At 45.9% G+C, this 26458-nt stretch overlaps 1 protein-coding gene across 4 annotated transcripts in view; it reads right to left on the bottom strand.

The window, feature by feature from the left end:
- Positions 1-26458, bottom strand: part of IGSF11 (immunoglobulin superfamily member 11) — a 121789-nt gene that overhangs the window by 43031 nt on the left and 52300 nt on the right. Inside the window, exon 1 of one of the 4 annotated variants that reach the window (XM_048926364.1) lies at positions 24743-25258. The exons of the other annotated variants lie outside the window; for them this stretch is intronic. Coding sequence (XP_048782321.1) covers positions 24743-24773 — 31 coding nt within the window. The 5' untranslated portion in view covers positions 24774-25258. Of the gene's footprint in view, positions 1-24742; positions 25259-26458 lie in introns of those variants that run through there. 4 annotated transcript variants of the gene reach the window in all.

The following is a 26458-nucleotide window of genomic DNA, read 5'->3' as shown; positions in this document are numbered from 1 at the left end:
CTGCAAGACAGCAGACTGGTTTGGGTTATTGCAGCAATATATGCAAGAATGATCTAACTGAGAGAATATGATTCCTCTGTGCTTTATTAAGCATCACATAATGAAAGGTAGGAAATTACTTTACTTCCCTTCCCTAGTAACTCTGGAATTCTTACAAAGGGCCACTGATTTCATACCCTAAATAATATTTTACCTGAATGCTTGTCTATAAGAATTACCATCAGTGAAGACATTCATTAGCTGGCTGTGCCTGTGAATACTCTTTCTGCCTGCTGATTCTCAGGAATGCTGGCATCGCTGTCTGGTATGAAGTCTGCAAGCAGCTGTAACAAACGCTGTTGTTTTGTAAATACCCTTTTATTCATGAAATAGTGCTATGTTTTTCCTGTTTCCCCTACATCCCTCACAAACAGGAATTTCACATGCCAAGCCAAGCGGGGAACAAAGACAAACAGGCATAGATATTGTGCCATGGACTTCAGAGTGCCCACACATGGGGTACATGCCCGGGAAATAGGCTTTGGCTGGACCATCAGGTCATGATGCATACAGACACGGTGCCTAGGGTCTTCTCCAGAGGACTACATTGCCTGGACCCAGAACTCCAAGTACAATTACCCAGTAAATATCCACCGCAGTGAAGCTCAGAAAAGATCAAGAGATTTTTCACAGATGGCAAAAATGACCAAAGAAGCAAAGTGACCAAACTTGATTGGTAATGAAATTAGAGAGGTGGGCTTGCTTTTATGCCAAAAAGATATGATTACTGTCTGTGTATACAACACTTATGTCATTTATTGTGAGCACATCGTGAGTTCATGTGGGTGTACTTCAGTAGTTTGTCACCCACACAGCTTTTCAATGTACCGGTCAGAAAATTTAACAGAGACACCTCCAGGATTTAGGTTCCTGTAAGCTTTGTGACATTGAAGAGATGAGTACATCAGTGATGTGACAAGCTGCTTGCCAGAGAACTGCCTGGTTCTCCTTCCAGGCAGTCCATCACTACACACAGATCCCAAAGCCACATACTTCCCAGGCAACTTCTCACCTGATCAAAGCAAAGGAGAGGAGAAGAACTGCATTATCATAGGAAGGCTTAGGCTGGAAAGGACCTTAAAGCTCATTCACTTCCAGCTTCACTGCCATGGGCAGGACTGCCACCCACCAAACTAGGCTGCCCAGGGCCCCATCCAGCCTGGCCTTGAATGCCTCCAGAGATGAGGCACCCACAGCTTCTCTGGGCAGCCTATTTCAGGGCCTCACCACCCTCTGAGTTAAAAAATTCTTCCTAACATCTAATCTAAATCTATCTCTTTTAGTTCAAAACCATTCCCCCCTGTCCTATCACTGTCATACCATGTAAATGTTGGTCCTCCTGTTTATAGGCTTTCTTCAAATACTGGAAGGCAGAAATGAGATCTCCCTGCAGCCTCCTCCAAGCTAAGCAAGCCCAGTTCCCTCAACCTTTCTTCATAGGAGAGGTACTCCAGACCTCTGATCATCCTCGTGGCCCTCCTCTGGTCCTGCTCCAGCAGCTCCATATCTTTCTTGTGCTGGGGACACCAGGACAGTATTCCAGATGGGACCTAATATGGGCAGAGTAGAGGGGGAAAATCACATCCTTTGCCGTGCTCGTCACCCCTCACCATTGGCCTTCTGGGCTGCAAGCACACACTATTGGCTCACGTCAAGCTTTTTGTCCATCAGGACCCCCTACAAGGCTGCTCTCAATGAGTTCTCCTCCCAGACCATACTCATATCTGGGATTGCCTCTATCCAAGTGCAACCCCTTGCACTTGGCCTTGTTGAATCTCATTACATTCACATGGCCCCAGTTTTCAAGTGTGTCCAGGTCCCTCTGGATGGCATCCCTTCCTTCTGTTGTACTAGCTGTATCACTCAGCTTGGTGTCATCAGCAAACATACTGAGGGTACACTCAATCCTACTGTCCATATTGTTGATAAAAATGCTGAAGAGAAAACCAAGGGTTTTTCCAAAGGTTACAAGAGACACAAGAAGGATCTGGGTGGTACTGGCTGAGGGGAGCATAGAAAGTTGGGCGCCATCAGAGGAGTCCATGAGGTCATAAAGGTTCTTGTCTCTACTTCCAAACTGAGTTAATCAGAAGCTTATAAAGTGTGCTGAACACAGGTCCCTTGGCAATCCTTGGTCTCCCATCTTGCAGCTCCTGCCCCCGCAGTGATATCCAAGTGTCTCTGGCATGCCGTGGGCTTGGAGCAGAAACCAAACACTGTCCCTCAGAATAGATATTCTCCCCCTGCTGTTCTCATCCCAATGCGTCTTCAGTAACCCTACCCAACCAGGCAGGGGCTGTGAGTCAATAACACAGGAGACACTCAAGACTGCAGGGATAAACTCTGCAGGCACAACTGCTGCCAGAGACCTCCCCACCCTGCCCCCAAATCTTGATAACAGGTGGAAAAGGAGGGGGTGGCCACCAGCCTCACAAGAATCTTGGCATGCATGCATGCTGAAGGACTGGATATAGCCAGGTACAGGCAGAGGACCCTTGCACAGGGGCAAAGACATCAAGCCAAATAAAGACATGGAATTCGGCAGCCAAGGGGAGATAAAAATACACGGACCTCCATACAAAGAGAAATACATGGCTGCTCCATATGTTTCTCACAATACAGGGCAGCATCGTGGCCAGCAAGGCACACAGCACAGGCAGAATGGTAGCATAGTATGCAAGGCACATAAAGAAAACACCAAGCCAACAACAAAAGCAATAAAGAGCTGTAAAGTTATAAGGAGGTAATTCCATCCATAACATGTTCAATGTACCAGACTCAGGAGAGCACTGGAGCTGCTCCACTATTCAGTGACTAGTGCAGACCTAATATAACAGAAAGCACTTTCATATGTGTAATAGAGTTATTAAGAAACACAGGGTAACGGGAGAAGCACACAAATATAGTGAGGAAAAAAAGGCTGCTGAAACCTGGAGCAGCATAACCAAGGTGCTGCCTGGGCAGTGCATCTCTGAGACATAATTTTGTAAAATAAGGTATATCTGTGGGAAAGGCTGTTCAAGAAAAGAAAATATTTGCTAATGTGGCAATAAATGCAATCAATACAAGGTTGCTGGAGCAATCAAACTGTCTAGAGAAACCAGTACCTACAGAGATCAGGATCGATAATGCAGAATTCATTAAATACTCTGAGAACAAGAAATTTTAGTGCCTAGAGTGAATCCCTTGATTTGCTGGGACTGCATTAATTTGGACAAATACTCCCCTTTCTATAGACAACTTCACTGGAAGCAGGATTATGTCTCTATTTCACCAGGCAGCTTTCTCTCCCCTTCCCCAGCCTGCTTTGAAACTTAAATCTTTGAGACTTAGGGACTGCTTCAAGTCTCAGGGTCTGGAGTCTTAGGGTTTAGAAGTACCACCCAGACACTGGTGAGATGCACATGCTGATGTGCTGACGGAGCCAGTGGCCCTGTCACTTGTATACAAGATTTTAGCAAACTGAATGCAACATAAGTCACATGCTCAGGGCTGCAGGATCTATATAAGCTGCTTTTACATAGAACCCACTTTTAATTCAGCTCCCTCCATGTAATGACTTTAGCAGCTGAGTGTGAGACAACAGTGTTCTTTACAGTTCACAATACATTAAGTGTTGGGGTATTCACACGTTTGCTGGATATTGCTACTGATTACAGAGTTAACTTTGGCAGCAGTTATGTTTCGGGGTTTAGACCACCCCTCTCTGGATGAGCAAGCCTGCGTGTTCCTCAGGATCCCCACACTGTCTCCCTGAGCATCTGGTGCAGGCTTTGAGGTACACCTGAAAGGAAAACAATGAAATGAAGCTGATAGTTAATACTCCTGAAATTCAGTGAGCTTGGCAGCAGCTAAGACTGTGAGGATGGCTCAGTATTGCAAGAGAGGAGAGCTGGACAAGGTAATGGCTCAGCGGGAGAGGAAGGAAGGGGAAGATAGTTGATCTGAGAGGAGATAAGGAGGGGAAGAGCAAAGCAGAGGAAACTCCTCAGTAGTTTGTTGCTGCCTCTCTTAGGCTGTCACATAATGTACAAGGGCCAGGGACCCACTGTGTTCCCAGACCATGGCCAGGAGGATGCTGACTTTGGAGCTTTGCACTCTGACTTGCGGCTGCATGATGGCCTCATGCAATGCAGCTTTCCAGCAGGATTTCAGACCAGGAAAAATTCAAAGCCCTGAAGCCATGTATCAAAAAGCTGAAAGATCACATTCCTCATTCTCAGTGGCTCCCAAAATGTGCACAAGACTCGGCAGCAAGTTGCAGCTGAGATGCTGACTGATGACCTGCAATGAGGACAAAGGCACATGAACAATCCCCCAGAGCACAATCCCCGCAATGCAGCCATCTCTCATCTGCTTTGACTCGGGAAAACCATCATTAGGGATGAGTAAGCTTCACTCTCTGTCCTATGGCAAACCTCTGCAGCAGGACTTCGGCAGGTACTGATTTATACAAGGAATTTTGCAGTGAAATCCTGCTTGATGCGAGCTGCACAGGTGCCATGCTCTGGTGATTGTTGCGAGGGCTGCCCATTCATCTGATTTGTGAGTTATGTAATAGCGGGAGGGAAACAGGGTTGGGTGGTTTGTTTGTTGTTTGGTTGGTGGCTTTTTTTGCTTTAATAGAAGTCATGTAATCACTTTAGGTTTAAGCTCCGGTTCAAATCGGACTATTTTTACATTTCAGGCTTGATCTCTCTGGAAAGAGGATGAGTCCTTTCGCCCGGCTTACAAAGAACGAGTTTGATGAAGCAGAGACTGCTGGAGGGTTATGCAGGGTCCCCCCGCCTTGGGGTCCCCTCCCTGCCTGTTCACCCCACAGCTTTAGCTGGAGATCCGTGAGAGCTGGTGGTATAACTTGAACCACGCATCCTGAACAAACCTTCAGTTTCATTTCCCAATTCTTCCTTTAGCTGTCTTGCACTTGTGCAGCCTGCTGCTTCTCACCAGAAGCAAATAATTACGTGTTTCATCCCAGGTTTAGTGCTCATCGGGATGTTCACATTTCTGTCTTAGAACCCAGCAGCACTTGCTTTCATTATACCTCTCTTGACAACAGCGTGCTACCTGCTGTTTAAACACTCAGGTGCTAAGTTTCAACCAAAGGGACCAACAGAAGATCTGCACATAAATAACACCTCCCAGTACTCAGGTACAGCTCTGTGCATAACCAAGTGCTAAGCACCTGGAGCAATACAGATTTCCCAACTACATTATACCCGTTCCTCACCACCACTCCACTGTCCCCCATGTGTAGCACTGACAGCTGTCTGCTGAAGGCAGCCCACACTTCAGAGCTGCTCAGACCTCAGTGTGACCCATCTTAGAAACAAGGTCTGTGTGCAGACCTTCCTCACAGTGTGGTGTTTACAAACTGATTTCTTGCCCCAGGCCCCATTAGTGGTGGTTTTTGCTCCTTGTCAAACGATTTGGATTTCACTCAGCACTTCTTCTAACGCAGAAACACTCATCATGTTGGCAGCAGGATTAAAATGGCATGTGAGCCAGGTCGGGTGAAAATGTCCCCATTAATTTTTCATCTTTCCTCAGGCAACCCTGCGTATGAATCTACACAGGTAGTAAAGTAAGACAGCCACATGAACAAGAACTGTTAGCTCATCTTCACCTGGGCCCACGATGCACTGCTGGCACAGCAGTGGAAGGTTGCAACCCGCTCTGTGTCCAGGGCACTTACTAAGGCAGAGAGCAGGTCCCCATGGACTAAAGGCTTGAGGTCAGACCATGCCAGGGAATTACATGTTCCTGAGGGGGCATCTCACTGGACACAGCCAGATGCTGAGACTGAAATCCTCTCCTTTTTTTGCCCCAAAGCTCTTAAATGACGACTGCAAGAATAATCCCACCTTCAAGCTTATGCAGTTTCTTCACTCTAACCTCTTCTTGGTGTTCTTTTCTTTGTCTCTGTATCTCCCTTCAGCCCTCCCCAAACAGAGAGACACCAAAAAACACGTCAGAAGCAATCATCTCTGTAAACACAAGGAACATGCAGCCACCCTTCACTAACAGTTCTGATGTGGCCAGACTTCTTGGTGGCTCTGCTCTGCCTGAACTTGGGCAGGTGAAAGCCTACAACAAAGCAAGAAGATCTTCATTGGAAAAAATAAATCAGGTTGTTACCTCTACTGAGCCAAGATGTGATTGCAGCCCCTTCCACATGAGACCCAGGCTTTCAAAGCTGAGGACTAAGACCATTGCTACCCATTAGAGAACCTGTGGCCATTTTTTCCTAAGATAAACACAATGTTGTGACTGAATTCCAGCACAGGCGACGACATGTTTCCTATCTTGATCCCCCAGCCTCCACGGGTCTGACTGGGTGGAGTAGCAGCAAGCCAATACTTGCTCAGTGTCTTGCATTCATTTTACTGAGGAGCAAAATCAGCAAGTCAGGCTTTGGGGAGCCTTTTGGAGGAGACTTTGACGAGACCCAAAAATTGTTCGAAATGTTTACTATTCAGGATACTTTCTTAAAAAGTCAGGAATTCAGAGGCTTGTGTGCATTTGACTTCATGTCTGATTATATATTATATTCCTATAAACTTTAAAAGATTGCTAAGAACGCAGCCTAACAATACGTACTGCACATAAGGTCCCATTACTATGTAAGGATTGGACTTTACCACGTGACAGAAAGATTTTTGCATTTTCTCACCCTACAGTTACTGATGGCTCTGCACTATCATCATAATAGCTTTGTCCTCAAGCTGTATAGTCATAATTGTATTTTATTTTCACATTCCTCTGCAATTTGCAGCCAGGTCATCAGTCATACATCACAGATGAGATGTGATGCAGAACATGTCCCTAAGCAGAACACTTGCATTCAAATTGTGTTCAAATGTCTTCCTTTTTGGTGAGGAGGTCTCACACCAGCTTATATCAGCCACAGCCCTGTGCCTCAATCAGCCCTGATTCTCAGCTTCGTGCATCTGTTATCTCCTCAGGTGTACAGCAGTTGGACATCTATCTCAAACTAAGGAACTGAACCACTTTCAAGGTAAGCCAGGCTCACTGCAACACTGCTCCAGCACCGTAATTAATTCATCGGCCTTTCCCTTTCCCCGGCCGGTGCCAGGTCAGCAAATACACTGTTATGCCAGTTACTAAAACTGTATCTTGCTCTCTGGCTGTTTATCAGTTTTATTGGTGTGGATATGTCTTCCCTGGACAGACCTCTGAAGTAAACATATGGTTGAACAAATCCAAAAGCATGCAGGACAGACAGAGCAGAAAGCTTGCATGATGCATGGGGCAGGAGGCTGGCACAGGGAGATGGAGCCTGTGCACCAGCTGGAGAAGAAAGCATGTGTGAGCAGAACAAGGATGACAATGTCACCTATACCCAAAGGAGAACCATGAGACTGTTCCTCTGAGGTCAGGGCTGGGCATCATTGACATTGCTTGACCCGTGATTGGCTTTTAGCTGCTCTCTGCAATGCCTCTCAAATCAGTTCCATTTGCAGCTAGATGCTTCTGGTTTTGGGAATGACGTAGGAAGCCTGCTGCAAAGCACTGAGAAATAAGATGCATACAGCTGCCTATGAATTGTCAGGTACAAACATGCCTGCCTGCACGGTGGAAAACAAGTTACTAAAATGAAGGTATTGGCTCTCCAGCTGTGTAACCAGGGGTCCTCACTGTGAAGACACATGTATACCAGCCTTCTTCGCTTTCAAAACAATCCCTAGATTTCATTGCCATCTTCAAGCTGATTATATTTACCCTCCAGGTACTGTCTGCATTGTATTTTAATAATCTGCCCACCTGTTATTATTTTCTCTCCCAAATCTGTCGCTCTTGAGCAGTGCCGTAATTTAACTCCAGCTGAAGGCTGCCTGGGTTTGGATGACAACGTTTTCTCTATTGGTACATACCAAAGACAAATCCCAAGCTCATCAAATGACACATAAACAATCACAACCACCTTTCAATCTCCAAGATTTACACTGATCACAATACAGAGGAAAAAAAATAAAGCAAAATAATGAAACAAGTTTGGTGGCCACAGCCCCAGTGTACACAAGACCAAAGTCAGCCCTACACCCTACAAAAAGAACACCCAAAACACCTCATCTAATCTAGGGAAAAATACTTCTCCCATAGCAAGCTTTGTGGATGACCAGCACAAAAGAGCTGGGGTTTCTTTAGAAAAACGAAGGGAACTCTAAAACATGCCTACTACAAAACACCAAAGCTTTGTCATCCTGGAAATGCACATTCAAGCTCACTGTTCTGTGCAGGCTAATATTTCCTTGGCCAGCATCTCTTTCGACTGTGCCACATGACAGTCTACATATCCAGCCGTACCAATCAGGACCTGCAGCAGCTCTCCCCTGAGAGCAAAACAGAGGGGAAAAAAACAAAATATCATTGCACTAAAGTAATTCTGATCTGGCCTGGGGACATATTATGATGAGGCTTCACTTGATGGCATGTTCCTAGACATTTCCATTTCCTCCTTGTCACTTCCTCTCAGATAAGCCCACCTGTACTGTTTGCACAGCTGTCAAGTCCGTCTGAAGTGTTGAGAGATGGACAGCCACTCACACAGTCACACCGTGACACAACTATCATGCAACAGAACCACCTCACAACACAACCCTCCTGCCCACCAGCACAGCCTGCCAGCAAGCCAGCTCTTGCCACTGTCCTGTAAGGTCTAGTGGGTCTGGGATCATTCTATGATGATATAACCACAGAAATGGCTTAGATTGAAATGGACCTTAAAGACCATCCATTCCACCCTGGAAAAGCAGTATATAATTTTGTGGGGTGCTAGGATCCTTTGCCCTTTATACAGCCATCTGGCTGTCTCATAGAAACGTGGTGACCATGGCTGATGAGCAAGATGCTTTACACTAGACCTTGCCAGACAAGGGAGGCAAGAGTCGGTAATGAGACCCACTTTAGTTTCATCCAGACCCATTGACTGATTTACATGGAGTGCTACTGGAGCCAGGTCTTGCAGCTCAATTGCATGTCCTGAAGATAGCCCAAACCAGATTGCACCAGAAGCTGCTCTCTGTGCAGAGATGGGGAGCCTCCTCAGCCCCTTATGCTTTCTGCACGTCACCAAAAATCACATGCAACTCTACTTGAGAGAAAGACCCTTTTGTTTCCTCAGGCTACCAGATCTCAAAATTTGGATGCCTGAGTCAGCATTCTGGTACAGACCCTGATTTTCTGCTTTCCGCAATTGGCTGCAGTAAGTCAAGTGTGTCCTGCCTGTGGGAAGAAGGATCAATACTACAATAGATTGCACTATTCTATGTAGTCACTGGTTCTTGGATTTTCTGCCCAGAAGTGCCAAGAAATTTTTGAGGATAAAAGCTTCTAAGGTTTTGTTGGTGCTGTTACCTCCCTGGAAAGGCACGACACAGCCCTTCAGTGGTAATTTCTGAGGTGCCAGCAGCTGTCAGCCCCTTGCAGAGAAGGAGAATGAAACAGCTCAAAGAAACTTGCTATTATTCTGTCAGGTATAATGTCTGTGTCAACGCTGAAGCATCCCAGAGCAGTGCAGCTCTTCTGTGAGCCCCGTTAGAAGCTCACTTTATTATATATCTTGTTAGTGCTAGGCTGAATTCATTTTGAGGCCTCTTAATTATAACGCAGTCTGCTTCAGAAATAAAAACTGCAGCAACGTTTGTAAACAGTCCCTCAGCAGAGAATTAAACAGGGCAAGCTAAAAACCAACACTGGAGGCAGACCTGCAGCCCTAAAGGTCTCCAATTTACATCAGACAGGTACTGCAGGGGCACCGCAGTGGAGTCACTCTGTGTTAGGATGATGGGGATGAGGGAGCAACCGCCCCAGGTAGGAGCAGGGACAGTGCTCAACACGCTGCTGCTTTGTCCATGGCCTCAGGACACTCGCTGCACAAACCAGCAGTAGGTTCATGGGGTGTCATGTGGGCCAGGGAGGGAAAGGAGCAGGAGAAAAGATGAGGTATGAGGTGAAGAATTTATGTGTGTTATAGATAGATTCACACAAGCGGTTGTGAACTTGGTAAATGCATTATGTTTCAGAGATTAATGAAGTGAGATTCTTGCAATAGGGACCTATTCTAAGCAATGTTTTCTGCCAGGAGAAAAAAAACCAAAAACCTTAGCAAGCCCCCTGGCAAATATGCAGGCATCATGGGGGTGTATGTGTATAGAGAGGATTGACTGTATACAGGGAGCAGCCCCAGCTGGGGACAGACAGACTTAAGGGGTAGGAAGATAAATTTTTACCCAGTACCAAATGTTCCTCCCAGACCTTACCAAAGGGACCTGAAGCCCCATGCCCCCACAGAGCTTGAGAGCAGGCAGTTTTAACAGTTTCAGGTAAAATGTTACTGGAAAGTGCAACCCTTGCAATGCATTTGCAACTGAACGCCACAGAAAGTGCAGGTGCTCTTTGTTTCTTTATATAAAAAGATGCATTGGGGGCTCTGGCAGTTCGTGACTTTGCAGAATAATTTCAGGGGATGTTCAGATGGGGTAACAGGGAAAGATTCTTCACCAGAGGGCAACAGGAATAGAACAGGCTGCCCAGGGCAGGGGGCACCCCCAAGATGCCTGACTTCAAGGAGTGTTTGGGCACCACTCTGAGAGATAGAGTTTGGATTGTCTTTGGTGGTGCATGGAGCCAGAAGCTGGACTCAGTGGTCCTTATGGGTCCCTTCCAACTCGGGGTATTCTATGATTCTATGATTTGCTTCTGTGAGGCTCTCTCCTCCAACATTTTCCTGCCTGTATATAAGCACCACAAACAATGACATTCTTATTGTGATCACTCACAAGCCTGACTAAAAATCGCATCTTTTAAAAGCTTTTATTGGTATTCCACCTACCTTTTTCTCCCTTATCTTTATCACATCACTCCCAATTACACACCTCCTGCTACCCTTCTGAGCAGCTCTTCCTGAAGTTCACACCCTTCAAATTACAGCAAGACAGATAGGTTTCCCCTTTTAATCATCAATTACCCATGATAAACACACTTAGCTGCTTTAATCTTTCCTCGTACCTCAGCTCCCCTCCAGCACCCTCATCACTGTTACTCTTTGAACTCCTTCTGACTTGCCTGACGCTGTGACAGCGAGGCTGGAGTTGAGCAGGGGGTTTGGGTGGGATCTGATCAAAGCTGCAGGCTAATTTTGTCATTAGCAAGATTAGGTGTCTGTGGCAGGAAACGCGTGTTGGTTCATTCATGTGCTTGTTTGCCTGCACGTCTCACTGCTGGTGACACGGCAGGTCCTCAAGCCGCCTGCAGATTCCTGCTCCTACTATCATTTGTTCGTTTTATTTAACCAGGGGATTAAAAGCTTTTGGGAAGGTAATTACAGCGATTGTTTGAGTGCCGGCTCTGAAGCCTGAGAGCATGCCAGACGTCCTTCAGCTCCATGTGGCACATCCTTTGGCATGGGAAGTGCCATAGGGCTGGGTCCCTGGAGGTGTTCAAGGCCAGGTTGGATGGGGCCCTTGGCAGCCTGGTCTAGTATTAAATGGAGAGGCTGGTGGCCCTGCCTGTGGCAGGAGGTTGGACACTCATGATCCTTGAGGTCAGTTCCAACCCTGGCCATTCTGTGATTCTGTGATTCTGTGGGTCAGACCTGCTCCTGCAGCTCCAAGCCTTGTGCCCAGAACCCAGGCTGGGACATGTCTTGCAGGCAAATATCACCTGTCACAGTCTTCTTGGGCAAACATGCAAGAACATCATATACTGTCAGTACGTTAGCTGCCAAGAACAAGCTTCTACAAAATGGAGCTAACGATTTTTGCCTGGTTTGAGACACAGAGCTGAAAAGTCCTCCACATAAGGAGCAGGCAGTATTAATAATGCATTTGAATTCTCTGCAATACCTTTCTCATAGCTAAGAACATATGTGAACCTGCACAAGTTTAATCGTCTCTCATCTCTGTGCCTTGGGGCCTTCAGGCTAATTTTGAACTTTCAAAGTCTTCCCCTCCACTTGTTTTGGTTTCTGTTGTTCCTAGAGAGCAGTCTGAATTCCACCATACCACCTAAACAGTAGCTAAAGAAAAATTGTCTCAGCCACAGAAGAGAGATCTAGGTTAATTATGTTGATAACTTAACCCCCAGGCTAATCTCTAGCCCATTAAGGTGAGCAGATGGTCATCTCATGGCAGGGAAGAGAGGGACAGAGAAGCAGCTCCTATTCACCCTGTGGAGGATCAGGCAGGACCTTAACACTGGGCATCCCCAACCGGCTCCTTTCATTGCAAACAGCTTTTCTTTGCACCTATAGATGACAAAGCAATCCAGAGAAGTAAGCAGGGAGCCACCAGACTCTGCTTTTGTTCTTTTCTGATTCAAGTAATCAGTGCACTGATGCCAACTGAGAACTGAGAGGGGTAGGGAATGGGAGGCACTTAAAAATGGGTCTTGCAGGCTGGCCAAAATGGGCTGGTTAAATAATAATCATCAATGCCATATCAGAATCACAGAATGGCTTGGGTTGAAAGAGACCTTAAAGCCCAGTTAGTTCCAACCCCTTGCTGTGGGCAGGATTGCAACCCACTAGATCAGGCTGCTCACACCTTCATCCAACCTGGCACCTCCAGAGATGGAAAACTTTTAAAGATTTGAATAGAACAGATTTAGATGGGACGTTAAGAAGACATTCTTCACTATGAGGGTGGTGAGTTCACTAGAATAGGTTGCCTAAAGAAGTTGCAGAATGCAGCTATGTCACACAGTGATAGGGACTCTCCAAACCACCCATTTTAGGCACCACTTCTTAGGGCAAAGCTGCCCCATCTTGGCTTAATCCTCCATCTGTACCAAGTGATTTCCCAAACACTGGTACTTGGCACACCAGCTACTAGTACACCAAAGATACGTACAGAGAATATTCAGTCTTGTAGGGAAGCAGGAATCAGGAGCATCAAACTGAATCTTATTTTTAAGGGCGCCTTTCAAAATTAATGGCCATGTTGCAATGCTGCCTTGTGACATTGAAGATCTCATTGTGAACCCATCACAGGATCAAACCACAGCATAACTATTGAGTCTCTATGCTGAGACTAACGTACATTACAACTGTACATTCAAGAATGATATCTGAAGGAGACAGGACCAGATGTTACACCTGAGAGCCATTTTACCTATTTTAGGGGACAGGATGAGCAGCCTTCCCTTAAACACGCTGTAGGTGAGGCACACTCTGGGAAAAGTAGGGGTTAGAATAAGATGGTATTGTCAAAGCCATGGATACATTCACCTAGTGCAGTGCAAGCAGAAGCAAGCCCGGAAGCTTGAAGTTGATAAGGCTGCATAGCTGTGGTTAGTGTGCTGAGATGCATGATGCACTAGCTCACACTAAGTGCTGCACTGAAGCAGTCTCACAGCTGGCTTGTATCCACTGGCTCAAAGGGAAGGTCAAGGGAGCTTGCTTGTACCTGCAGCACATGACGCAGTCATAGCTCACGTCACCTGCCTTCAAGGCCATAAATGTCCTCCTTCTTTCCTTTTATCCTTTCTGTTCCTTTTCTGTAGTGCAAGTTCTTCCAGGAGGTGGCAATGGCTGACACTGAATGACAACTATTGCCACTAACACACAGATGCATGGAGAGGGATAATTCCCAAAAGAAGCAAGTGCACAGTGGCAAAGACCCCTCATTCTCTGGTTCAAATTCCAATATTAATGAAACACTTATTAAAATAATGCCTATACATCCCTAAATTATCTTCAAGGTGGCACTGTCAAACACCAGCATTCCCTCTGTCAAAACTGGCATTACCATCAGTGCTAGAATAGGAGAAAAATTCTAACAGTAAGCATGTTGCAGTGACAACATGGATGCTGGAAGCAGATGGTATGTGGGAAGGAAGCAATTTGTCTCCTTCCTCAAAATATTTGGTTTTCCAAAAAGGTGTAAGAAAGATCAATTTTTCCTTTACTTCCAGGGAATCAGTCTGATAACAAACAATGGTAGGCCCTGATCTTCTTCCATGTGCACACCAGCATCCAACATCTTTTTGGGGGAGCAGAGGCCAGAGAAGAAACAAGTGGCTGTGCTCACTGGTCCTGACAACTCGGTTCTTTCCCCTCTACACCTCACCAAACAGGGGAGGAAGATGCCAAGTCGTAAGCAGAAATCCAGCTCCACGACAGCAGGATGCCCAATGCTGGGATGCTGCAGCATCTTGCAGAGGAGCAGGAAGAAAGCAGGTTTCAGCAAAACCCTCCCCTTCCCAGTAACTTGAAGGTGGAGCCCCACTGTGGCTTCAGTCCAGCCCTGCCCAGTGATAATTTCTAATCCAGCATCTGAGGGATTACAGCACATTAGAGGAGACAGATGGCAACGCAAAGGCAGAGAAGTCTTACTGCTTGGCTATAGCCTGTGCTTCCCGAGGTTACGTGTCACCCAGGGCTGGCTTTGCTCTTGCAAGAGAGGGATTTTCAATTTTATGAGTTTGCAGTGGTCTGGGGCTCGGGTGAGAATTTATTCATGTATGTGTTGGTGGGGGTTTTTTGGTTGTTGTTTGTTTTTTTATCTGCTTTTTTAAAAATTATTATTATTTTTAAGACAGGCTAGAAATATTAGGTCTAAGCTTCCTAATTTTTGTCAAGGACATTGTGCGTGAGTTAATGAAACAGAGATGTCACAAGGAGTAAAACTGAGGGCTAAGCCAGAACATTGTAAGAACCACTGAAAATTCAGCTCTCTGGTTTATATAAACAATTACTTAAACCATTTCCCTGACAAATGTTAGGCTTTTTCAGAAAACTAATGCAATTTTCAGATAAAGATGGGGAAACTTCATGGTACAGCTTTCCAAAAGCCCTCAAGCAAAGCCTGAGAGACAGCTTCCTGATATTTCTCACATTAAGAAGAAGCAGAGAAAAAACTAGGCTACAAAGATAAACCCTACTCCAGAAGATTTCAGGTGTTCCTGGATAATAACACAATCAGCAGTAGCACTGCAGCAAGCTTCACAAACCAGCAACAGATCTGTGAAGAGCACAGAAATGTAACAAAAGGAACATCTCCACTTCTAACGGCAGCACATTTTTCTTTTTCTGAGACACCTCTAAAACAAAGTAAACTGAACAAACATGAGTCACAGCACTTGGCTCCCTCCAAGTGCAGATCTTGGCAAAGCCCTTCCCTTTTCTATCCCATAGTCTCACCTGCTGCTAGACAAGGACGTCCCCCTTCTGAGACATATTTGAGACCTATAGATGCATGCGTTTTGATAGGTCCGGAGCAGTGAAGAACAAGTGGCACCTTCTCATTTTGCAGTTGCATGGCCAGAGGTCCCCTTTTTGCCTGCCTTGTGACACTGTTGGTCACATTCTGTTCTGGGGTGGCACAGGCTTTCTGCACAACTCCAAGCATTCGAAAACTAAACATGTATCCATGACCTCGATTTAAATAAATAGATGAAAAAAATAAATTAGTAAACAAATAAACTGTACAGAGCCCACACAGCACCACCATCCTCCCTTCAAAAAAACCACAGCAACCAACCAACCAACCAAAAAAACACCCAAAGTTCACCGGTCCAAACCCACAGTGGTGAATTGTATCTCCATCTTCTGCTTCAGTGGAACATGCTGCAGGCATTGTGTACAACAGAGGCATTGTTGCACACCAGTTACTCTTTCTCTGGGAGCTGTGGAGGCTGTGGGAATAATGAGGTAATTATTCCTATTATTCCCAGCAATGCTGGGAAAGAGGCTGCTTTTGTCCTTGATGGCACCAGCTCTGTCTGTGTTATCCCACAGCAGAAATACTGTGGAGGCTTCCAGGATGTTTCTATGGGGGTAGTGCCTGGTTGTGCACGTGGATGCCTGGTTGCATCCTCCAGGATGTCTCCTTCTGAGGACAAGCCCCTTTAGTGCAAGGAGTCATTACCTCAGCCTGACACAGCTGTGTGAAGGTAAGGGATGTGGTCAGGCACTTCTTTTTGCAGCCATTAGAGGCATCCCAGCTCATAGAAGGTTCTTCCAAAGTCACCTCTTTCTGCTGGACCCACCCACTCTCCACTACACACATCTTCTCTGTTAGCATCTTCCTGGGAGTCAAGTAGGAGGTAGGATCCCCTGGTTCCTCCCTTGAGGGGTATCACAGCCAACAGAGAGCTGAGCACATCCCTGCTTCTCTCCAGACCCACATGGTGCCCTACTTGGGAGAGGATCGGCAGGCAGTGCAGACAGCAGATGGGAGGGAATTAAACCCAGATTGAGGAAGGACGCTGGCCCCCCAGAACTGTGACTTATTCCTGGCAACACGAAGCTGAAAAGCACTTAGATATCAGTGGTCCCTGTTAATTCACCACTGGGTATTATCCAAGCTTGTTATAAGATTGATGTTCACTGTGGTGCAGCACTTGGCCTGGATAGAGACACAGAATGTAGCAGCCAGAATTTGTTTCTCTTCCTCACTTGATCATTTTGCTGATCCCTTGGCTTGTGTGCAATGATCAGATTAGAAGGCTTTTTTGTTGTTATTTGGTTTTGGCTTCTTAGTCCCTAAAAACTAGATTCACACTTCCATGGGTCGCTTGTCATCACTGCCAGGAGCACTAATTGAAGCCAGTGAGAACCTGTGTGATCTGTTGCTGCTTGGAAGTTATCAGAAGAGCCACAGGCAGCACTGAGATGAGCACAATGGCACCGGTTATCACAGGGCTACGCACAAGGCTTTCATTCACAGAGGTGGTGCCTGCGCCTTGCCAGAGCTGTTTCAGCTGGGAAACAAAAAGGCAGTTTTTCCCCCTTGTTTTCAGGCGGGTGTCACGCACATCAGAGTGACACAGGCGGTGGCATGCGACCGCAACACCCGTGCACTGTACCAGTGCCAGCCGGGAGCTGTGAGCTGTGTGCAGATCCTGCCACCTCCATCACACTGGGCTTAATCAAACAGCCTGGAGGTTTGTTTCTAAACCCAGATTACCGATAGATTTATTTATTTTTTATTCCCAGGCTGCTGCAATTGAGAACTAAATGAGGTGAACAAAAAGACTCAAGCGGGAGAGCTGGGTCTGCCTTCCTGACCCTGCAGCTGACCAAGAGGCAGCCTGAAACGTGAGATCAAAGCACGTGCAAGAAAGGGTCAGGCTATGCATCATGTCCAGCTGAACTGAGAAAGCCCAGGAGGAAATCCCTTCTGGGATTCCAGCACCCAGGCTGGGAAATCCTTTCATCTCTAGTTGGTGCAGTTTTCCTTTAGCGGCATCTCTGGTTTCCAAGACACCTAGTGCAAATGACACAGTGAGATGAATTAGGGGTATTACTTATTCCAAAAACCTGCTCAGGATTTATACTGGCTGCTCATCTTCTTGCTGGATCCAAATCCAATACCCCTACTGTTGCCAACACTGAAACAAGAGGAAGGTTTTACTTAGCGAGAAGACAGGAAAAAGAAATCACAATAAATCATGTGCTACTGCTGAGTATCTCTGGGAGAGCTCTCACCTTCCCACAAGAACACAGAGGTTGGGAGGAAGAGAGAAATTCCAGCCTAATTTTGCTGTGTTGGATATCGGCATAGAAGTAAAAGCCCTTTTTTCCCTGCACAGAGGGGCTGGCGAGGACCCACACCAGAGCCAGAGACAGGATCTCAGCTTACACCCCAAAGAAGAAAAGAGTATCTCTCATTGCCATCGGGCTGCCCCAGGGATTAGCCTGCAGTCGGTGACCTGACCTGTAGCTGGTACTACAACACACAGTGACATTCTTCTTTGTTGTCTTTTACAAACTCAGAGAAAGATCTTAAACTTTCCACTACCTCTTCTCACCCCACCCCTGAAATAACTGAGGAATCCCCAGGAAGCAGCAATGAAGCCTGGCACATTATGTCCTGCTTGCTTGGGCTTTCCTCTGCCTAATAATTGAACTGAAACCACATTTGAGTTGAACGTTTTTATGAAACCTGGCAAATGCAGTATTTTGGAAACTCCTTTCAAACAGGGCTAAAATGGGTCATTGAGCTCCAAAGCTACAAAGGTGAAGCAGACCATGTCTCTTCAATACAATGGGGCTAAAGATGGATCCTGCAAGGGCACACTCTACTGACAGAACCAAGAAGAAACTGAGAGCCCAAAATCCTTCTAAAAACACATGGCTTTGCTAAACAGCCCTTTTGATTACAAACAGTTGTCAGAGCCCAGTCACCATAACTTGGCTGCAACACAGGCACGAGAGCCAGAGATGAAGGCAAAGAGCAGAAACTATTTCAGGTGACATGACCCCACACCCATCAAATAGGATTGCCAGGCAAAATCCGATTGGCTGAGGTGCTGAAAATAGCGTTGTACTCTTGCCCTCTTAGCTGGTAAATAGCTTTCAGTCCTCAAAAGTGCTGAGGTGCAATTTGTTGGTGGAAACAGCTTGCACAGAAGTGAGCTGGGGGTGGAATCTGGGCGCTGGGTGAAATGCTGCTACTGCGTGTTTGGGTGAAAGGGACAGCTTGAACGGAGCCAGAAAAAGGAAACTCAAGACATAAGTTCAAAGTTGCAAAGTACTTAGAAGCTTTGTCTGTGATGTTTGACGTAGTTACGTCTCAAATGCACAAAACATGCTTGATTAACGTGGAATTAAGAGACATAGAAGGCAGCATGGGACAGAATCTACTAGGACACAGAGTCTGGCGCTTCACATAATCCCTTTCACAGACAGATCAAGACTCCTCTTAAGGGCTGCATGGGTGTTTTGCTTCTGTTACTATGCTTGGAAGCCTATTCCCTTTCTTCTCTGACCTAATGGCTTGAAATTTCACTTTAATTCCCAGACTAGATTATTACAATTGAGCCTGTCTCTTCGCCATCGCCTTCCTTTAGTATTATTAAAAAGCCCTCACCCCATCACCCTTGCTCATATATGCTCACACTTGCTCACTTGCTGATATATTCACAGAGCACTCTCACACTTCCCTGCCTTTTTACTCAAGTGAAATGAACTAAGTTCACCAACCTGCTGGCACAGGACAAGCTTTGCATTGCCCTAATGGGCAACTGGTTCAGCACAGGTGCACCTTGTCCTTAGCAAGATCGGCTCCAAGCATCTCCTGCTGCCCAAAGGAGGAGACAATATTTTTGTTTCCATTTTCAGATTTCTATTTCTTTTTTTAAAACTGAACTTTCTCCCTTTTTGCTTTGCCAACCAGGATGGAGCAATGTGTGGGGCCTCCTCCTCCCTTCTGCCACTGCTCTGCCCAGCACTCAAAGGACACACTCGGTGCTCGCTCCCTCCTGCTCTGTTTCCATTAGCATGGGATGATGCAACCAGACTTTTGCTGCAATTCACTGAGGAACGCTGCTGTCCAAACTGATGAAACAGCAGTTCAGCAGAGGATGCAGGAGGCACTTTAGAGAAGTGGCAGTGACACCAGACAAGCTTTCACCACATTTATCAAAGTGCCTGCAGATTCCATTTCAAGGCGGTAGCAACACTTATAAATAATAAGCAGAGCTCCTCTGCATCTAGAGTGTTTTAATAAATAAAAATGCAAAGAAGCAGCCTAAACGGCACAGTTAGTTCTGTTTCTGCAACCTTTTTAAGTCTTCCAAGAATATACAACAATGATTTTCTCCTGTGCAATCCCTGAAAGCACAGCTCTTCCTGGGTGATGCCCTGTTAGTATTGACATGATCTTTTACATATAGTGGCCATGCTACTACACTACTATCTAGAAATGCAGAGCTCTACATCTGTGTGAGTGACATACATATGCATGTGTGTATGAGATCTCACTGATCAGCTGCTTGCTCAAGCTTCAGGCACATCATAAAACCAGCCCAGCCCCTTTGCTGCAACTTTCCGCACGATCCTCTCCTTCCAAACACCTCTGTTTTGGAGGGTGGCATTTTGTTTGGGGACTTGCTACCTACTTCGTTGCTCAATTCTAAGTCCTCATGAAGGATAACCAAGCAAAGAACATGAAAATATTTCCTGACACTCAGTTCAGCCTGATGTCCTGCTCTGCAGCATCCCGGCTGCTCTGTCCACGAGCCAGTAGAATGCACAGATGACAAAAATCTTCAGTGGTCCAACATGGGCTTGGAAAGCAATGTGATGCCCACTTACAGCATCAAAGCAACCCTTCCAATACCATCTTCCCCTATGCACTGTTAAAGTGCAAACTGACTCTAGGACAGCATGCACACAGCACATGTACTTTACAGGATCTTGGGTACATGCATGTTGCCCAAACGGCATCCCCCCCCCCAAAAGGCCACACCGCCAGAGTGCCTGGAGACTTGTGTCTCCAGAAGTCTTGTTGTGTTCTGACAGTGCATCCTGTGACCAAGTTCAAGCAGAGCACTCCAGTATAAGCAGTGTATTTACCAAGCCCTTGCAAGTCTGGGATAGCAAAGCTGGAGTAGCCCCGTCCCTGCCCCACATCCTGCAGTGCCTTTCTGTTCATACTGAGCTTGAGTGACATGCACCACATGGCACAGTAAGTATGCCCTCTCCACTGCTGCGATTCACAGCCTAATTAACCCCCTGCAGAAAGAAAGCATTTTCCCTGCAGCTTGCTGCAAATTATCTCTGCAGCCTTGACTTGCCAAGCTGCAGAGGTGGCTGCTGCCACAGCATCCTCTGTAAAAGAGACAGGATGGTGCCGTGGGGATGGATGTGGCTTCTGCTGGAATAATGTTCTCTGCTGATGAACACTTGGAGGTGCCGATCCCCCTCCCACAAGGCAGGCAGCATGAGCCAGGAGCCAGCCCATGCACATGCTGCCGTAAATATAAATACATCTGCTGTGCTGGTGGGAACCTGCTCCCCCATCCTCGGCTGCTCAGATAAATGTATCTGAATCTAAAACGGGGGGCACACTGGCACTGAAACCACAGGACTGCTAGCAAAAGGGGGAAAAAGTAAGTTAGATGCAAATGTGACAAAAATTAAAATAAGGAGGGAAAAAAGAACTAACTTGAGTTCATTTGTCCATGCAGCTAAAGAGTCTGTCCTCCTTGGGAAACATTTCCTGTCTTAGTGCATGTGTCTTGCTGAATTAATTGGAAATGCCAATGTAGGAATGCTCCCTTCCCAGGGAAGTGCAAATTCAGGGTCCTAAGAATGTAAACTGCAGCTGTTGGAGAAAATTTTGAAATGTTTCAAGAACCATATTTATGTCTGAATTAAGAGGTTTTTTTATACAGTATTTAGAGCTCCTGTTGGTTTTTTTAGGATGACTTCTGCATTTACTTTTACTTAATTATGAGTCATCCAGGTGATAACCATGTGCAGATTGGTTAATAAAACTGAAATGCGACAAGCTGAACTATCATCACAGCCTCACAGCCAAACACACCTAATCTGGAAATGCAACGCTGAAGGTTCTCATAGTAACATTATCTCAGCATTTTGCATATCCAATACCCAGCAAAATGGACTTGAAAAAAAAACACAAAGAAATATCCATACCAAAAATACAATCTTCTCTAAGTGCAATAAAGACAAGATAACATTTCCCAAATGTCACAATTGAGAAACCTATTCATCTGAGACATTAATGTTCAGGTACCAGAAGCATCTGTATTTTTCATTCCCTGGATTCCCCACAACCTCTGTTATTACAAAAGATAAAAGATTGACTCAATCATGTATTACCAGTTATGTATAGCTGAAGCTGCCCAGCATGAATCAGTTTCACCAGCATAGACTCTGTAAGGGGCAATGTAGAGTTTAAACACAACTATATAGGAAGAAGGTTCCCTCCTGCGGTTTATGCACTCCATAGAGGTATGAACATTTCAAAAGAAAATCTGTTGGTTGTGTTAAAACTTACCCAAAATTTTCATACCAAAAAGTGTCACGAGCCTAGGAATTCCAGTGGGATTCAGCTGCTTTCCTCTGGGCTTCTTGTGCTTCATAAGATGACAATATTCATATATAGGTAATATAGAGGGAGATCCTGCAGGGCTCTAAGCACTTACAGAGCTCCCTGAATGTGCCCACAGCTGTCATAACCCCACTGAAGGGCTGAGCATAATAGTGCACCAGCCCCTATAGCCTCAGACAGCATTGACTGTACAGCTTCCTCAACCCATGCTGCTATAAACACTTATTCACGAACATTTTTTATTCAGCTTATTTTCAACTCCATTTTTCTTCCTCATGGCAAAGAGAAAGAATTATTCATAAAGGAAGTGTGGGTGTAGTTTTCCACATACTTTAACATTGGCCCGCTCATGTAGCAAACAAGCCCTTCCAAAATATCATAATAAAGCCACCATCCTAAATAACTCCACAACATCTTTCTTTTTTTCAGAGCACAGTGATAATGCTCCATCGTAAAGCCACGTATACACGAAACATTGTCAAATGAACAACTGGAAATCTCCTCCTCTAGGCTAAGAATGTACTGGCAGATGCCATCCCCGTAAGAAAACCTTTCAGTAAGACATGAGTTTATGAAATCTGGGAGCTATGTGATTCCCAACTCTGGTAGGGGCAGCCAGATGAGGGACCATCACACATCTATGCCACCAGCTGGGAAGGTGACTTGGTACCTCTCCAAGTTACTGCAACCAATTTGCTCAGCGTCTCCACCTATTTGTGTCCAGGTGGCAGGAATATCCCCAGAGCCAGGAGAAGAGGAAACACTGGATCTCCGCTGCTTCTGTAATGAGCAGAGGAGCAGTCATCAATCTGCTCCAGGCCTCACTCACCAACCTGAAGAAGTCCCATGCTATCTGAGGGCCTCAGGGCCACCCTCTCACCACCAGTCCTGCTCTGTTGCTGAGGGTGGAGGGAGAGGTGAAGGCAAGGCAGGGCCCTCTGCATTCTTTACCATTTGCCTGCTGTGGAAGGATTTGGCTCACCTGAATTAGCATCTCCCTCTGCTAAAGGAGAACACGGCTGCAGGAATTTAGCACGGGAGGACAAATGGGAAGCACTGAGTGGAAAAACCATGAAAGAGGAACAGAAGCACAGTTAAATTACACTGTAAGAAGTGACCAGAAGCAAGCATTACCCTTCCTTATCAGCAGTTTACCCACAGTGAAAGAAAAGGAAGGCTTCTCATTTTTGTCCCCCCCCCGAACTGGGGATTTAACACATTGTAACTGGTTCCAGCAGCTTCAGCAGCTGCCAGCCTTGGCAGAGGCCTACCTGGCCTCGTCACCGTCCCTGTGCTCCAGCTGGCCCTTCCTGAAGTAGCACAGAGAAGCCAGCCCTGCTGCTGCCCCTTCTGCGCCTGCTCTGCAGAATTTATTTAAATGTCACTAGCGTGAAGCTATTTGAGAGAAAATAAAAGCAAGCGCCGAGCCCCTTAACTCTTCCCATAGAGTTAAAAACAGAGTGCCAGGGATGTGGAACAGTTCTGCCTCCAACGCAGGGCTTCAGTGTGAACTCGGGAGGCAAGAACATTGGATACAATGCATGCTTGCCCCAGGGAACCTGGGAAATAATGAATGGGAGAGGGAAATAAGAGCAGCTTCTCCTTCAGACTCAAGGCAGCATCCCCACACACTTGGCGGCCTGAAAACCACGCAGCAGCCAAGCGGAGCATGCTGAAAGGCACTGACGTGCAGCTCAAAAACCAGATGCAAGCTACAGTAGCCTGGACTGGAGCACAAAGATCCAGGCACAGACAGGCTGGGGCTGCTTAAAAAGAGTGGCAAGTTGCCCAAGGCCTGGAGCCTGCCTGACAGCAGCATAGCCCCAGCCCCCTGCGAGTCCACAGTGCCCCGGTTTTCAGTGGAGGCACTGACAAAGCGGCATTGAGGCCGTCAGGGCTGGCTGAACATCCCATCTGTGAACAGTGGGCGCCTTGTTTGCTGGCTCGGTATTGGGAAGACTCTGCAGAAGGCTATTGAAATGGAAATGTAGGCCTTGCACCCAGCAAGGAGGAGTGGTGTGGCCTTCTCCCACACAACAAGGGCAACAGGAGACCTCAGAGAAGAGGAAGCATGGGGGAGAGGAGGGCAGAGCACAGGAAGGAAGAGACGCACTTCAGCACATGCACTTTGTGAGTGGACACTTTCTCCTGAACCTGGAATGCAGCAGGTGAGAGACCTCCTTGTAGAGGGATAAAGGGAACCTAATGAGGTAAAGCACTGCATGTAACTGCTTAGCCATCCTGCCGTACGAGAAACAAATTCAGTAACACAGGGCATTGCCTGGCATCCCGGCCCTGTAAGAAGTGCATTCAGTAATGCTAGATGCATGATACACCCATGGATCTCATCACAGATCACAAAAGCACATCACAAACACAAACAAGGCCAAGCTGAGTGCACAGTGCACATGGAGAAATAACAACCCCAAGAAGTTAGGCCCATGCAAAAAACCCCATGCAACCCATGGTGTTTTCAAGTCCAAAGAAACTTTTCTCTCTTCTTCATACAGCAGAAACTATGAATCCATCACTTCCTTCTCACTTGTTTTTGTGTTGGTTTTTTTTCCTCTGGAGGTGGGGAGAAGATGGAAGTAATCCCATGTAATGATTAAGCATGGGTTACTGATGACAGCACACCTTTCCAGGCTGCGAGAAAGCACAGTGGCTTTTCACACAGGCCATCTGAGCAAGCAGTACAGCAAAGGAATAAATCAAGACAAACCGTCAATAAATTAAACCTGAATTAAATTAATTAAGAGAAGACAATATGACTTCAATCACTGCAAATTCTACAAGCCGACCTGTGGCTTTAATTTCACAGCTGTGCTTGTGCTATCCTGTGGTGCCATCAGTCTAAATTAATTCTAGGTACTCACCCAGCAGCCTGGGAGACAGCAGCTGCCCCATGGAGTCCAGTGACTGAGGTTCAGATATCTCTCCTCATCCTAGTCTCTATCCAGGAGCAGTCTTTGCTGGATGGGGAGACACAGTTTCCCCCCAATCTCCATCTCTTGAGGTGACCATCAAACCACACAGAGGGTATAACAGGGTCAAGAACACATGAGAGAAGAAAAACACAACTCCACATTTCCACGGGTTCAAGCAAGAGCTCAAATTTCTCTTAAAAGTGCCTACTCTAAATACCCTTTCTATGCCGCTTTCTCTGTGCAGGAATCTGGGAAAAGACACAGAGTCTAAGAATGACCTTTAGTTTGCACATTCCTTTCTCAGCCAGAAGCAAAAAAAAAAATGCTTTTATACACCTCCGGTGTTGGTAAAGGTATAACATGGAGGTAGTTTCAGAGTAATTCACAAGGGAGTTACTCAAAAGTTCAATTATTGCAGGACACAATCACAGACCACAGGAAAAAAGGAAATGCTACATTGCATTACATTCTGCTCTTAAACAGCTTGCCAGGAGTTCCCCGTCTCATCAGCAGGAAAGGAATTTGAAAGTAGAAAGGAAGAATCAAAGGCAGAAACGCAACCACTGAATGCGTGTGTCTGCTGCCCACCCTTTGCTTTAGAAAGTAATTTTTCTCAACATTTCCCATTGCCTCTGTTTCTTAACAACCTCATAGACAATGGGAAATGTATTTGGAAATAAAGATACAGAAACACAGGCAAAGCTTTATTTGTCCAGAAACCTGGCAGATTCCAAACTCCCCCAGTAGGTAGGAAGGGCTTTTCTTTAGCCTAGAAGATACTGCAAAAAGTACCACAGACAGAACAGAAATGTCTTTCCAGAGCTCACTGAAGGGTGGAGTATGCTTTGATTAAAAAGCTATACTTCAATGAAGGGAAAGATTAATGTGCCCTGCAGAGCTATGAAGCCTTTCTCCAGATATGTATTGTACCCAGGAATTAAGAGACGCTGTCTGGGGGTTCCTCATGGCACCCACTTCCCTTCGTACTTTCAACAGTGACCCCCACACAACTAAAATACCTGAGACTGAAGGGCAGGCAGGGTAAGATGCTCTCCTGTTACTACTGATTTCTGTATGAGAGAGTGATTCATTTATTCTCCAAGCAATGCCTAGTGCCCATTTTAGTCTTTTTACTGTTTATGATTCCTTCACAATGGTTAAAAAAATGATTTACTCTCCATTCACAGTTGATTTTAAAATGATTTACTCTTGAGCCACAATCCCTTGGTGAATGATTTAAGAAAAAAAAAAAAAAATTCCCTCTGAGAGAGATTGCTTGCACCAGCACTTGGCTGAGACTCATAACCTTGATCATAGGATGCTGGGTCTCAACGTAACTGGAGAGCAACAGACTGGGAAAACTAAATAAAAGCTTTTCTTGATTGCTCCCAGGAATGCCCATGCAGTGAGCAGCCATTTCCCACTTACACAACTGATCCTGTGTCTAAAAAGAGTTATGAGCAACAAGGCAAGGAAGGACAGCCCAAATAAAGCTTATATGCAAAAGTCTGTTAAATTACTGTAGGGCAGGGACTTGAAATTCAGAGAGTGGGAGTCATGTGAATCACACCAACGTTTCCACATGTTTGAGGGCATAAGGAAAGATATCTTGGTTTGCCCGGGGTCTTCTGGTCTCCTCATAAGTAGGACCAAACATCTTCTTCC

This window comes from Lagopus muta, chromosome 1, assembly GCF_023343835.1.
Source record: "Lagopus muta isolate bLagMut1 chromosome 1, bLagMut1 primary, whole genome shotgun sequence".
NCBI lineage: Eukaryota > Metazoa > Chordata > Aves > Galliformes > Phasianidae > Lagopus > Lagopus muta.
Note: the sequence above shows the minus strand (reverse complement) of the source record. Positions and strands in the feature narration are given on the sequence as shown.